The sequence below is a fragment of the Phocoena sinus genome, chromosome 1, assembly GCF_008692025.1.
Source record: "Phocoena sinus isolate mPhoSin1 chromosome 1, mPhoSin1.pri, whole genome shotgun sequence".
Classification (NCBI taxonomy): Eukaryota; Metazoa; Chordata; class Mammalia; order Artiodactyla; family Phocoenidae; genus Phocoena; species Phocoena sinus.
Genome location: NC_045763.1, coordinates 55,993,808 through 56,008,658, shown reverse-complemented (window position 1 = coordinate 56,008,658; position 14,851 = coordinate 55,993,808). Strand labels below are relative to the sequence as shown.

The following is a 14,851-nucleotide window of genomic DNA, read 5'->3' as shown; positions in this document are numbered from 1 at the left end:
CCCTCAATTATTGTAACGTTTTGATTTTTTTTACCAGATGGAAAGCTAGACTAGATAACCTCTCAGTTGTATACAGTATATATTTTTGCCTATTTAGTAGAATATATTTAATTTTACTCAAAGTGCTTGAAAATTCTTACCAGTGTTGTCAGTTTTCAGGATCTTCTCTAAATGTCTCATTACCATGACCCCATTAAGATAGAATAATGCATTCTTTTTACACCTCATAACACTTTTCTATTTTCCATCGTATCAGTCTTCATACAGGATTTACAATTATCTGCTTACTTGTCAGTCTCTTCCACAAACTTGTGCGGTATTAAGAGAGTATCTTTCTATTCTCTACATTTCCGACATTTAGCAATATAGTGTCTGGCACTGAGAAGGTGATAAACAAAACGTGGATGGATAAAGGGATCAATGCATGAATGGGTCAAGAGTGGATGGAATGAGAAGGTGGATGTGTTAAGTGATGGGTTTGCTAAGACATAATTATATAAAGACAATATAGTTTGGCCCATCAACAAAAGGGATTGATTTAAAATTTACCATCATATGAATTGGGAGATTGGGACTGACATATATACACTAACATGTATAAAATGGATAACTAATAAGAACCTGCTATATAAAAAAATAAAATTCAAAAATAAATACAAAAATAAATAAAAATAAATAAAAATAAAATAAAATTTACCAAAATAAATAAATAGATAAAATTTACCATCATATTGAAGTGTTCATTACAGACTCAATTAGAATTAGATTATCCATTGTGATATTTACATAGGTATAAAAAATACTTGAATGCATGCAGATACATATGCAGGTATTTTTAAATATTGCAAATGATGACTTAAAAATACATACCTGGCAAAACACAGGTTTATGGATACTGGAAAAAAACTGCAACAGCTCCTCTGAATCCCTGTAGTCACTAGGGAGTTTATCTATACAAAGGCACTTAGAATGAATGAGCTCTGCGGCCAAGAGATTAACATCCATCCACTGTGCAAAGACAGCTGATGCTCCCAACTGTTTACCCAATAGCTCCAATCTAGCCTTTGCAGCAAAGTCCTTTTTCATGTATTCCACAAATCCATAGCCTTTGGAATGGCCAGTAACTTCACTGTAGACCAGAAAACATCTCTCGACATTTCCATAAGCACGAACAAGTTCTTCAAACTCTTCTAACGTAAAAGAAGTGGGCAAGTTGGTAATACATAGCAAAGCATCTGTTGGCTGGAGCTGGACTATTAAGTCTTTTCCTCGAAATGAATATTGATGAAACATCTGAATTGCATTCTGGGCTTGTTCTCCATTCAATAATGTAACAAAAGCTGGAAGAAGATAAAATGAACGAGAGTTTTCTGAGCCAGTGTTTACAAGCTTTTCTGACCATGACCCACAGTAAGGAAATACATTTTATACTTGTGCCTCAGTACATACATACATATATATATTTCCGAAACAAAAGTATCAGGAGATAACACTTCTATCATGTGCAATGCACTCTGATATTTTCTATTCTATTTCATTATTTTTAAATGCTGACACCCTCACTTAACTAATTTCATGACCAGTAACTCAAACAGTATACAAATTATATTAGGAGCTCCACTCTAAGATACCACAATATTCTGGGGGTGGGGTGGGGTGGGGTGGGGTCGGGTGGGTAATCTTTTCAAACTACATACAGACTTGATATTTTTCCTCAGTTAACACGTGATGCAAAATTTTATGAACTTTTATTTCTTCTCAGAGAGTTCTAAAGGACCCTATTTGATAACAAGAACCTAAAAAACAAAGGCAGAGCAAAAAGACACCAAAATGCCCAGAGGAAGACAATTCTCCAATTCATGTATATGTTTCCTTAAAATAAAATTAATTACATTGAAACAACAAACACACACACACATGCTTTTTGGATGAACAATATGGTATGAAAAGATCACAGGAGTATTATGATATTGACAAGTAGCTTAACTTTGAATCTTTGGTAAAACAAACTCCCCCAAAATTAAAAAATCTGTCCTGTCTACCTAATGAAGCTGTTCCAGCATTAAGCAACAAATACACATGACAATTTGTAAAATCTAAAACATGATACAATTATAAAGTTCTAAATCAATGAAATATCACACAGACATGCGTATCTGGTAAGATTTTTGAGCAATAATTTATGAAAAATTTAAAACCCCAAATAAAAGAAACAACACAGGACAAACCACAAACACACCGCTCTCTCAACCTTCCTACCTCTCCCTCTTCTCTCCCGCTCTGGAACACACAGTGGAGTTGCTCCATATGAGCAACTAGCTTACCCAAATTCAATGATAACAACGTGGCAAATATGTACAAAGCAAGAGAGAAAGAAGAATTTAAACAGTGTGGACAGTCCTGCCTGTCATTTCACTCAATCTGCTCTTCCCTCAGCTGGTCTTAGTGCCCACGCAGCTCTCAGACTGAGCATCTCACCACACTTTAACATTTAAAGAAACACATTTTTCATTTAACATGATCTCCACATACAAGGAAACTACTTACAAAGGAATAGCTAACTCTTCCAACACTAAGGGGGAAAAATGGCTTTGCTCCACTTATTGAGAGAATATCTCTTGGTTTCCAATAAACCCTTTTAAAGAACTTGAGTTACTTTGATTTTATGCCTTTCTTCCCTTATGCTGACACAGAATACCATTTAATGATATTTTGCTAAAACCAGCAAACAAGCCAACAACAATTTGTAAATACTGGTTATGCTTCCTATACCAGCTCATAAGCTCATCAGCTCATGTTTGATTTGAATTCTCTGGGTATTTGAAACTGTTAACCATTCCCTTCCTTAACTTCCTTGATAAAGTCCTTCCTGATTTTCTTCATACCTGTCCAAGCTCTCCTTCTTCCATTTCCTTTGCTAGATTTTTCTCCACTCACACCACTCACAACTGTAAGGTGGTAATCCTTTCTTTTTTATCGGGGTATAGCTGTTTTACAATGTTGTGTTAGTTTCTACTGTACAGCGAAGTGGAGTTCCCTGTGCTATACAGCAGGTTCTTATTAGTTATCTATTTTATACATATTAGTGTATATATGTCAGTCCCAATCTCCCAATTCATCCCACTTTACCCCTCCCACTTTCCCCCCTTGGTGTCCATCCGTTTGTTCTCTACATCTGTGTCTGTTTCTGCCCTGCAAACCGGTTCATCTGTACCATTTTTCTAGATTCCACATATATGCGTTAATATACGATACTTGTTTTTCTCTTTCTGACTTACTTCACTCTGCATGACAGTCTCTAGGTCCATCCACGTCTCTACACATGACCCACTTTCGTTTCTTTTTATGGCTGAGTAATATTCCATTGTATACACGTATGTAAGGTGGTAATCCTTAAGGTTGCTTCTTGGCAGAGTCACACACAGTGACAGCCATATGACTGTACCCAGCAGCCCTGAGCCATCAACCTCTCTTCTCTGTGCCCTCTTCCCCTGGGCACTCATGTCCATGCCCATTTATTCAGTCTCATGTACCAGGTACTGTGTTGGGCACTGGAAAGGAGCTGGTGAACAAAACAAATAAGATCCCTTTCAACAAGGACCTCACAATCCAGTAGAGGATGATAGAGATTTGACAGAGTTTACAGGTGTAATGTTATCAAAGAGGAAGTATGAGGGCTATGGAAGCAATTAAACAGAGCAAAATGGCTAGGCTGGGGGCTCCCAGAAAGCCTCCTATACCCTGTTAACTCTTAAATCTACGTTTCTAGTCCTCAGTTCCACATATATCCACGTACTTATTCACACATGACCAAACATAAATCACAATCTTCATCCTCTCCCTGCCATTCCCCTAAAATCCCAACATTGTTCAGCTTCCTTTATTCTCTATTTCAGTTGCTAGCATCACAACTCACAAATCAGAAACCTGGGAGTTACCCTAGACCCTATCTCCTTTAACTCCCACATAAAAGGAATCCTCAAATTCTACCCTCCAAATAGGTCTTGAATTCATCCTCTTTTCTTCATTCTTCTAGCTTTTCTTCTTTTTCCACAATGACAATAAAGCGCTCTCTCAAAAACAAAAGTTTAATTGTGCCTGTTTACTGCCTAAAATGCAATCATTTGGTATCACCAATGAAGCCAAGCCTCAGCGCAGTTATCATGTCCTACCAGGCCACTTTTTTTTTTTACCATGATCAAGTTTGGTTTATTTCAGGAATGCAAAATTAGTTTTATTTTAAAATAGCAATCAAGGGTATATGGGGACACGTGCACACACACAGCCAATTCACCCTGTCACACAGCAGAAACCAACACAACACTGCAAAGCAACCACAGTCCAACAACGATGTAAAAATAAATAAATGAATAAATAAAATTGCAATCAATATAAGTCACCACATTACCAGCACAGAAAAGAAAAATCACAGAGTATCTTAGTAGAGCAAGAAAAGATATGTGATAAAATTCAAAGTCCATGCAGGATAAAAATTCTTGGCAATCAGTGGAAAAGAAGGAAACATCCTTTATCTGTTAAAGAATGTCTATAAGGAACCTACATCAAAATTAACGGTGAAAGCCAAAACCATTTACTCTGAGATAGGGAATAAGATAAGGGCTCTTGTCTCACTAGTTTTATTAACATGGAATGAAGGTCTTTGCCAGTGCAGTAGGACAAATCCAAGAAGTAAAAGACACAAGGGTTAAGAGGAGAGAAATAAAGCCTGTGTGAATGATACATTTGAGTGTGTAAAAAATTCAAAAGAACCCAACAAAGAATTAGAATATGTAAGTTTACCCAGGTTGCCTACCAGGCCCTTTTGATCTGACACCAGCCTCAGTAACTGCCACACTTCCATTCCCCACCACATTTCTTTATCCTCTAACGACACTGAGTTGTTTGTAGCTCCCTAGACCGCAACTTGTTTCAAGCATCTATATGTTACACATGTAATTCCCCTGCCTACGCGATCTCTCCCAATATCTTCAGCCACTCAAACCTTTTAGTTGGCTTTCAAATCCAGCCCAGAGGTTAATGCATCAGGATCTCCAGGAAGCATTCCCTGATGTTCTCTTCCAGTTAGAGTTAACCCTTGTTTTATTATACCTCTGTATTTTGAACATTGAATGGATGATTGCACACATCACACTTTATTATAATCTATTTGTTTAGATGCCTGCTATCCTATCAACTGTGAGCTCCCTAAATTCCTAATGAATGTATCTCCATCAGCTACCACAGTGCCAGGCACACAGTAGAGGATCTGTAAGTGTCAACTGAATGGACGAATGTATACTGCATAGATTAACTAGTACGTTTTAAAACTGACAACTTCTTATTTTCCTTCCCTCAGGTATCTGCATTTGCACAACCCAAATAAGACATTTGATGGTAGAATTTAGATAACATAATGAAGCAAATTTAAAAGTCCAGGCAGTAGGAAAAAGAGGTCATTGATTCTCTTCTATAGCTTCTTCCACTTCTTTGCAAGGCCATAAATTCTCTAAAAAAAAATGTCCAATTTTCTCACATTGACTCTGTGGAAGTGAAAGATGTCACTCTACAGAGAAAAGGCTATAAGGGATTTGGAGATTAGTTCTGTTTCCATTTTCCTACCAAAATTTTAATATTCGACGATTGGTCCCAATCCTTTCACAAGTCACAATTTTATTTATCCTTTTGCCATTGCTTGCTCCATTAGTTAATTTATTATTGGGACAAATTTGATGGCAAGCATGCAAAAACTTTTTTCCTTAATGTATCCTAGTTTAATACAATTATTTCTTCTTATTTATAACAGAGAGCTCTGGTTTTAAGGTCACAGTTTGTAACTGTAGCCATCCTTTATTAATCTATTAATTATTATCTGTTTCTTCAAACACCACCATAGCTCCTGAAATCCAAGGCAATGTCATTTAATACAATTACTGAGTTTCTTCGTTGTATTATTCTAGTGGGTGATTTTGGCTTTGTAGTATACATCTTTAACTTAACAGTTACCATGAAGTGATACTGGTCTTTTTGTGTATAATCTAAAAACTTTACAACAGTGTACTTCCATTCCTCCCCTCCCAACCTTTGTATTGTTGCCATGCATTTTATTCCTACATGTGTTATAACCTCTACAATATAGTGTTATTATTTTCACTTTAAACAATTATCTTTTAGAGATCTGAATATTAATAAAACAGTCTTTACACACATAAAGACAACATCTGGTATTCTTCACTTTTTTGTGTAGATCCAGATTCCCATCCAGCATCATTTTCTCCATGCTTTATTAAAGGACTTCTTTAAATACTTCTTATAATGCAGGTCTGATGGTGATGAATTCTTTCAGCTTTTATATGACTGAAAAACATCTTCACGCTCATTTTTAAAGGATATTTTTTGGTGGGTAAATAATTCTGTGGGATTTTTTGACGTATAAATGACATAACATATATTAGTTTCAGGCGTACAATGAATCCAATATTTGTATATACTGTGAAATAATCACTGCCATAATTCTAGTTAACATCCATCACCATACATAGTTACAAAAATTTGTGGGGCTGGGGGGGTGGATAAGAACTTTTAAGATCTACTTTCTTCACAACTTTCAAATATGCACTATAGTATTATTAATTATAGCAACCATGCTGGGAACTTCCCTGGTGGTCCAGTGGATAAGACTCTGTGCTCTCAGTGCAGGGGGACCGGGTTTGATCCCTGGTCAGGGAACTAGATCCTGCATGCATGCCGCAACTAAGAGCCTGCATGCCGGAACTAAGAGCCCACATGCCGCAACTAAAGATCCCACATGCAGCAATGAAGATCCTGTGTGCCGCAACTAAGACCCGGTACGGTCAAATCAAACAGAGAAACAAACTATAGTAACCGTGCTATACATTACATCCCCATGACTTATTTTATACGGAAATTTATACCTTATGACTCCCTTCACTCATTTCGCCAACCCCTATCCCTAGCCTCTGGCAACCACCAATTGTTCTCTGTATCTATGAGCTCATGTTTTTTGTTTTTTGGTTTTTTTAGATTTCACCTATAAGTGAGGTCCTACTACAGTATTTGTCTTCCTCTGACTTATTTCACTTAGCATAATGCTCTCAAGGCCCATTCATCTTGTCACAAATGGCAAGATTTCATTCTTTTTTAAGGCTAAATAATATTCCATTGTCTATATACACCACATCTTCCTTATCCATTCATCCATCAGCAATCACTTAGGTTGTTTCCATGTCTTGACTATGGTAAATAATACTGCAATGAGCATGGGGGTGCATATATCTTTTTGAGTTACTGTTTTCGTTTTCTTCAGGTGAATAGCCCAAAGTGGAATTGCTGGACAAATGGTAGTTCCATTTTTAATTTTCTGAGGGATCTCCATACTGTTTTCCAGTGGTTGCACCAATTTCCATTCCCACTAACAATGCACAAGAGTTTCCTTTTCTCCACATCCTCTCCAGCACTAAGTTCTTGTTGTCTTGATAATAGCTATTCTAACAGGTGTGAGGTGATATATAATTGTGGTTTTGATTTGCATTTCCCTGATGATTAGTGATACTGAACACCTCTCCATGTATCTGTTGGCCATCTATACACCTAATTTGGAAAAATGTCTATTCAGATCCTCTGCCAGGTTTTGTTGTGTTTTTTTTTCCGGTACACGGGCTTCTCACTGTTGTGGCCTCTCCCGTTGCGGAGCACAGGCTCTGGATGCACAGGCTCAGCGGCCATGGCTCACGGGCCCAGCCGCTCCGCGGCATGTGGGATCTTCCTGGACCGGGGCACGAATCCGTGTCCCCTGCATCAGCAGGTGGACTCTCAACCACTGCGCCACCAGGGAAGCCCCTCTGCCAGGTTTTTAATCAGACTGTTTGTTCCTTTGCAATCGAGTTGTATGAGTTCTTTATATATTATGGATATTAGCCCCTTATGAAATATATGATTTGCAAATATTTTCTCCCATTAAGTAGGCTGCCTTTTTATTTTAATGGTTTTCTTTGCTGTGCAGAAGCTTTTTAGTTTGATGTAGTCCCACCTGTATATTTTTACTTTTGTCGCCTTTGCTTTAGTGTCAAATCCAAAAAATCATCACCAAGACTGATAGGAAGAAGCTTACTGCCTATGTTTTCTTCTAGGAGCTTTATGTTTTCAGGTCTTATATTCAAGTCTTTAATCCATTCTGGGTTTATTTTTGTATACGGTGTAAGACAGTGGTCCAATTTCATTCCTTTGCCTGTGGCTGTCCAGTTTTCCCAACACCGTTATTGAAGAGACTATCCTTTTCCCATTGTATATTCTTGGCTCCTTTGTCCTAAATTAATTGACCATATATGTGGGGGTTTATTTCGGGGCTCTCTATTCTTTTCCATTGATCTATGTGTCTGTTTTCATGCCAATACCATACTGATTACGATAGCTTTATATTACAGTGTGAAATCAGGAAGTGTGATGCACCCAGTTTTGTTCTTCTTTCTCAAGACTGCTTGGGTTATTCAGGGTATTTTGTGGTTTCATACAAATTTAAGGATTATTCTACTTCTGTGAAAAATGCCAATGGAATGTTTGATGGGATTGCACTGAATCTGTAGATTGCTTTCAGTAGTGTGGACATTTTAACAACATTAATTCTTCCAACCCATGACAATGGAATACCTTCCGTTTGTCTTCAATTCCTTTCATTAATGTCTTAATAATTTTATGGTGATTTTTTTCTTTCAGCAAGGAAAGAAAAGGTGTTGCCCCATGGCCTTCTCATTTGCATTGTTTCCAATAAACATGCATCATCATTATCTTTTTCCATCTAAATAATATGCCCTTTTTGGGGGGCACTGTTTTAAAGATTTTTCTCTTTATTACTAATTGCAAACAATTTGATTACAAACGTACCTTATTGTAGTTTTTTTCGTGTTTTTGTGCTTGAGGTTGGTTAAACTTTGGGGATCTCTGGGTTTAGAGTTTTCATCAAATTTGGAAAAAATTCAGCCATTAATTCTTTAAATATTTTTACTGTACTACTTGCTCTCTCTTACAGAGACTCCATTACTCCACCATTAGGACTCTTGAAGTTGGCCCAAAGTTGACTGATACTCTGTTCATGTGTTATAGTCTTTTTTTCCTCTGCTTCATTTTTGTTGTTTCTGTGTATTCACATTCACTAATCTGTTCCTCTACAATGTCCACTCTGCTAGTTAATCCCATCCACCCATCCCATTTTTCATCCTGGACATTGTAGTTTTCACCTCTAAGAGTGTGAGTTAAGTATATTTTAATATCTTCCATCCTCTATTTAATATGTTCAAGTTTTACTATAAATTCTTGTACATATGAAACACAGTTATAAAAACTGTTTTAATGTCCATTTTCATTAATTCATCTGCTTCAATTCTAGGTCAGTTTTGATTGATTGGTTTTTCTCCTCATTATGGGTTGTATTTTCCTGCTTCTTTGCCATATCTGGTAATTTTTAATTGGATACCAGACATTGTAAATTTTTACCTTGCTGGGTACTGGAATTTTTTGTATTCATATAAATATCCTTGAGTTTTGTTCTAGGTTGTGGTTATCAGGAACGGGCTTGATCCTCTCTGGTCTTGTTTTAAAATTTTTAGCATCGTTAATCTAGAGTCAGTTTTCTCCACTCTTGAGACAAAACACTTCTGAATACTCCTTCTAATCAACCACCAATTATGCTGTCTATCATCCTCACTGGTAGGAACAGCACCATTCCCAGCTGTAAAGCCTTCATCAATATTTATAACATTGAAGTTGTACATAACCTACAAACCCAGTAATTCACTTGTGGAGAAACAGTTGCAATGTATATTAGAAGACAAGTAAAAGCATATTCATTGCAGCATTATTTAAAATGCTGGAAAAGTTAAAGCTTCCTAAATGCCTATCAGTAATGAACAGATTTATCGATGGTAATAAATTGACAGGACAGAATGATATGTAGTAGTTTAAATCAATGAATTAGAGCTATAAGTATCAATGTGGAAAGATCCAAAAAACAAAATAGAGGTTAAGAAAAAAAAAGCAAGTTGCTAAATGAAAAAATACAGTAGAATGCCATTTACATTTAGCTTTCAAAAACACCACATACAACACTGTTCATTTTACATATAGTAAAATTTCAGGCATTAGATGGGATGCCTTGGCAAGAAACAGCTCCACAATTTCAATGGCTTAACAAAAGGGGTTTTTTTTTTCTTGTTGCTTTTCATGCTGCATATCCCATGCTGAAAGGAAGGAAGGAAGGAGGCTTTGCTCATTATAGTCACTCTGGGACTATGTTTAAAGAGGTTCTATAACCTTCCTTAATCACTTTAGCAAGTGGAGGGGTGAGCAGCGAATCACATGCTAGCTCTGAAATCTTCCACCTGGAGGTGGATACATGCCATTTCCACTCCACTTCATTAATCGAAAAGCAAATCACATGTCCATTGGTAACTTCAAAGGGGAACAAGGGAGCACTATCTTACCTCATGACCAGAAGAAAAAGAAAAAGAATTTGTGAACAGCTCTAGTGATTACCACAATTAATCATTAGAGGGAGGGAGGAAATGGAATCAGAGAGGGGTAGGAACTTAATTTCATCTTTAACTATAATGTCTTTTTTACAAGTTTTTTATAAGTCAGAAAAAATAAATGCAGAATTCCTGACCATACTATCAGAGGTATTCATTCAGTAGTACTACATTAGGGCTCTAGCATGTATATAATATTTTTAAAGACAAAGAAATACTTTAAAAAAAACTTTTTAAATTGAAGTATAATTGACAAATAACATTAGTTTCAAGTGTACAACATAATGATTTTTTTTTTATTGGCCAAGCCACATGACATGTGGGATCTTAGTTCCCCGAACAGGGACTGAACCCACACCCCCTGCAGTGGAAGCATGGAGTCTTAAGCACTGGACTGTCGGGGAAGTCTCTCATAATGATTTGATATTTTTATATATTGTGATATAGTCACCACAGTAATTCTAGTTAACATCTGTCACCATACATAGTTAAAACTTTTTTTCTTGGGATGAGAACTTTCAAGATCTACTCTCTCAGCAACTTTCAAATATGCAACACAGTATTATTAACTGTGACAAAGAGTCACCATCCTTATATATTACATCCCCAGTACGTCTTTATTTTATAACTGGAAGTTTGTACTTTTTGACTTCCTTCACCCATTTCATCCACCCCTTACAAAAAACATTTTAAAAGCATAAAATACTTCAATAAAACATTTGCTAATTTGGGAGTCGGTATATATATAATGGTTATATCATCCTCCATACATTTTCTTATTTTTTTATCATCTCAAAGAGATGTTTTTAAACATCTACATATCGTATGTACACAAAGAAAATAATCTAGTTTAGGCTTTTAATCTCACAGATATAAAACTAATGTGCAGAAAAATTAAACGATTTTCCCAGTTTGTATAACTAAAGGTCAAACCACATAATTTACTAAGTCCAGTAATATATTATTAAAACTGAAGGATACTTAACATATAAAAATCGCTCATTAAAATGTTACAACATATAACATTAGAACATTCATTATAAAAATTCATAAAGCTGTAGTAATATTATTTATTTATATTTTTAAAAACCAATGCAAATTCATTATTTTGCCTAATTGTTTATTGAGGTATAGTTGATTTACAATATTATATTAGTTTCAGGTGTACATCATAGTGATTCAAATGTTTATAGATTATAAACAGGTCTATCCATGTGTTGCAAAAGGCAAAATTTCTTTCTTTTTTTATGGCTGAGTGGTATTCCATTGTACATAGTACCACTTCTTTTTTATCCATTCATCTCTTGATGGACACTTAGGTTGCTTCTATATCTTGGCTATTGTAAATAGCTGCTATGAACATTGGGGTGTGCATGTATCTTTTTGAATTAGTGTTTTCACTTTCTTTAGATATTTACTCGGGAGTTGAGTTGCTGATCATACAGTAATTCTATTTTTAGTTTTATGAGGAACCTCCGTACTATTTTCCATAGTTGCTGCACCAATTTACATTCTCATCAATAGTGCCCAAGAGTCCCTTTCTCCACATTCTTGACAACATTTGTTATTTGTACTCTTTTTTTATAATAGTCATACTGACAAGTGTGAGGTAATACCTCATTGTGGGTTTGATTTGTAGTTCTCTGATGATTAGTGATGTTGAGCATCTTTTCATGGGGCCTGATGGCCACCTGTATGTTTCCCTTGTAAAAATGTCTATTCAGGTCTTCTGCCCATTTTAGTTGGGTTGTTCAGTTTTTTGACATTGAGCTGTACGAGCTGTTCATATATTTTGAATATTAATCACTTATCAGTCATATCCTTTGCAAATGTTTTCTGCCATTCAGTAGGCTGTCTTTTCATTTTGTCAGTGGTTTCCTCCTCTATGCAAAAGCTTTTAAGTTTAATTAGGTCCCATTTGTTTATTTTTGCTTTTGTTTCCTTTGCTTTAGGAGGGATATCCCAAAAAAATATTGCTACAGTTTATGTCAAAGAGTGTTCTGCCTATGTTATCTTCTAGGATTTTATGGTTTGCTGTCTTACATTTAGGTCTTTAATCCATTTTGAGTTTAGTTTTGTGTATGGTATGAGAAAATGTTCCAATTTCATTCTTTCACAAGAGCTGTCCATTTTTCTCAGCATCATGTTTTGAACAGACTGTCTTTCCCCCACTGCATACTCTTGCCTCCTTTGTATTGGATTAATTGACCATAAATGTCTGGGCTTACTTCTGGGCTTTCTATTCTGTTCCACTGATCTATGTGTCTGTTTTTGTGCCAGTACCATACTGTTTTGATTACTATAGCTTTGTAGTATAGTCTGAAGTCAGGGAGCATGATACCTCCAGATCTGTTCTTCTTTCTCAAGATTGCTTTGGCTATTTGGGGTCTTTTGAGTTTTCATACAAATTTTAGAATTATTTGTTCTACTTCGGTGACTAATCCTATTGGTACTTTGATATGATGGCATTAGATATGTAGATTGCCTTGGGTAGTATGGTCATTTTAGCAATATTACTTCTTCCAATTCATGAACACTGTATTATCTTTCCATCTGTGTCATCTTCAATTTCTTTCATCAGTATCTTAGAGTTTTCCAAGTACAGAGTAAATCTCCTTAGATTTATTCCTAGGTTTGTTTTTTGTTTTTGTTTTTTTGATGTTATGGTAAATGGACCGTTTTCTTAATTTCTGATAGTTCATTGTTAGTGTATAGAAATGCAACATATTTCAGCATATTAATGTTGTATTTTGCAACTGTACTGAATTCATTGATGAATTTTTGGTGGCATCTTTAGAATTTTCTATGTGTACTGTGTGTCACCTGCAAACAATGACAGTTTTACTTCTCTCTTTCCAATTTGGATTTCTTTTATTTCTTTTTATTGTATGACTGCTGTGGCTAGGACATTCAGTGCTATTTTGGATAAAAGTGGCGAGAGTGGGCATCTTTGTCTTGGTCCTGTTCTTAGAGGAAATGCTTTCAGCTTTTCACCATCGGGTATGATGTTAGCTATGGGCTTATCATATGGCCTTTACTATTTTTAGGTTTGTTCCCTCTGTCCCTACTTTGTTGAGAGTTTTAATCATAAATCGATGTTGAATTTTGTCAAAAGCTTTTTCTGCATATATTGAGATGGTCATGATTTTTATTCTTCAATTTGTTAATATGGTTTATCATATTGATTGATTTGCAGATATTGAACTATCCTTGCATCCCTGGGATAAGCCCTGCTTGACCGTGGTGTATGATCCTTTCAATGTATTGTTGATTTCAGTTTGCTGATATTTTGTTGAGGATTTTTGCATCTATGTTCATCAGTGATATTGTCCTGTACTTTTCTTTTTTTGTGGTGTGTTTGGTTTTGTTATCAGGGTGATGCTGGCCTTGTAGAATGAGTTCAGAAGTATTCCTTTCTGTGCAATTTTTTAGAATAGTTTCAGAAGGATAGGTGTTAACTCTTCTCTACATGTTTAGTAGAATTCACCTGTGAACACATCTGGTGCTGGACTTTTGTTTGCTGGGAGTTTTTTGTTACTGACTCAATTTCAATGCTCTGGTAATTGGTCTGTTCATATTTTCTATTTATTCCTTGTTCAGACTTGGGAGACTTGTGCATTTCTAGGAATTTGTCCATTTCTCCTAGGTTGTCCATTTTATTGGCATATAGTTGTTCACAGTAATCTCTTATGACCCTTTGTTATTTCTGTGGTGTTAGTTGTAACTTCTTTGCCATTTCTGATTTTATTGATCTGGGCCCTCTCTCTTTTTTTCTTGATGAATCTGGCTAAAGGTTTATCAATTTTGTTTACCTTTTCAAAGAAACAGCTCTTAGTTTCATCGATCATTTCTATTGTTTTCCTAGTCTCTCTACTTCATTTATTTCTGTTCTGATCTTTATGATTTCTCTCCTTGTGCTAACTCTAGGTTTTGTTTGTTCTTCTTTTTCTAGTTCATTTAGGTGTAAGCTTAGGTTGTTCCTGAGTGTTCTTGTTCCTTGAGGTAGGCTTGCATCTCAGTAAACTTTCCTTAGAATTGCTTTTGCTGCATCCCATAGATTTGGATCATTGTGTTTTCATTTGTCTTTAGGAGTTTTTTAATTTCTTTTTTGATTTCAATGATACAGTGGTTGTTTAGCAGCATTTTGTTTAGCCTCCACATGTGTGTTTATGTTTTTTTCAATTTTTTTCTTGCAGTTGATGTCTAGTCTCATAGTGTTGTGGTTGGAAAAGATGCTTGATATGATTTCAGTTTTCTTAAATTTACTGAGACTTATTTTTGGCCTAGCATGTGATCTGTCCTGGAGCATGTTC

At 35.8% G+C, this 14,851-nt stretch overlaps 1 protein-coding gene across 7 annotated transcripts in view; it reads right to left on the bottom strand.

Moving 5' to 3' along the window:
- Positions 1 to 14,851, bottom strand: part of RAVER2 (ribonucleoprotein, PTB binding 2) — a 103,798-nt gene that overhangs the window by 65,850 nt on the left and 23,097 nt on the right. For all 7 annotated transcript variants that reach the window (XM_032636639.1, XM_032636656.1, XM_032636646.1 and 4 more), the window contains exon 3: positions 871 to 1,340. In XM_032636639.1, the coding sequence (XP_032492530.1) occupies positions 871 to 1,340 (470 nt within the window). The remainder of the gene's footprint in view (positions 1 to 870; positions 1,341 to 14,851) is intronic.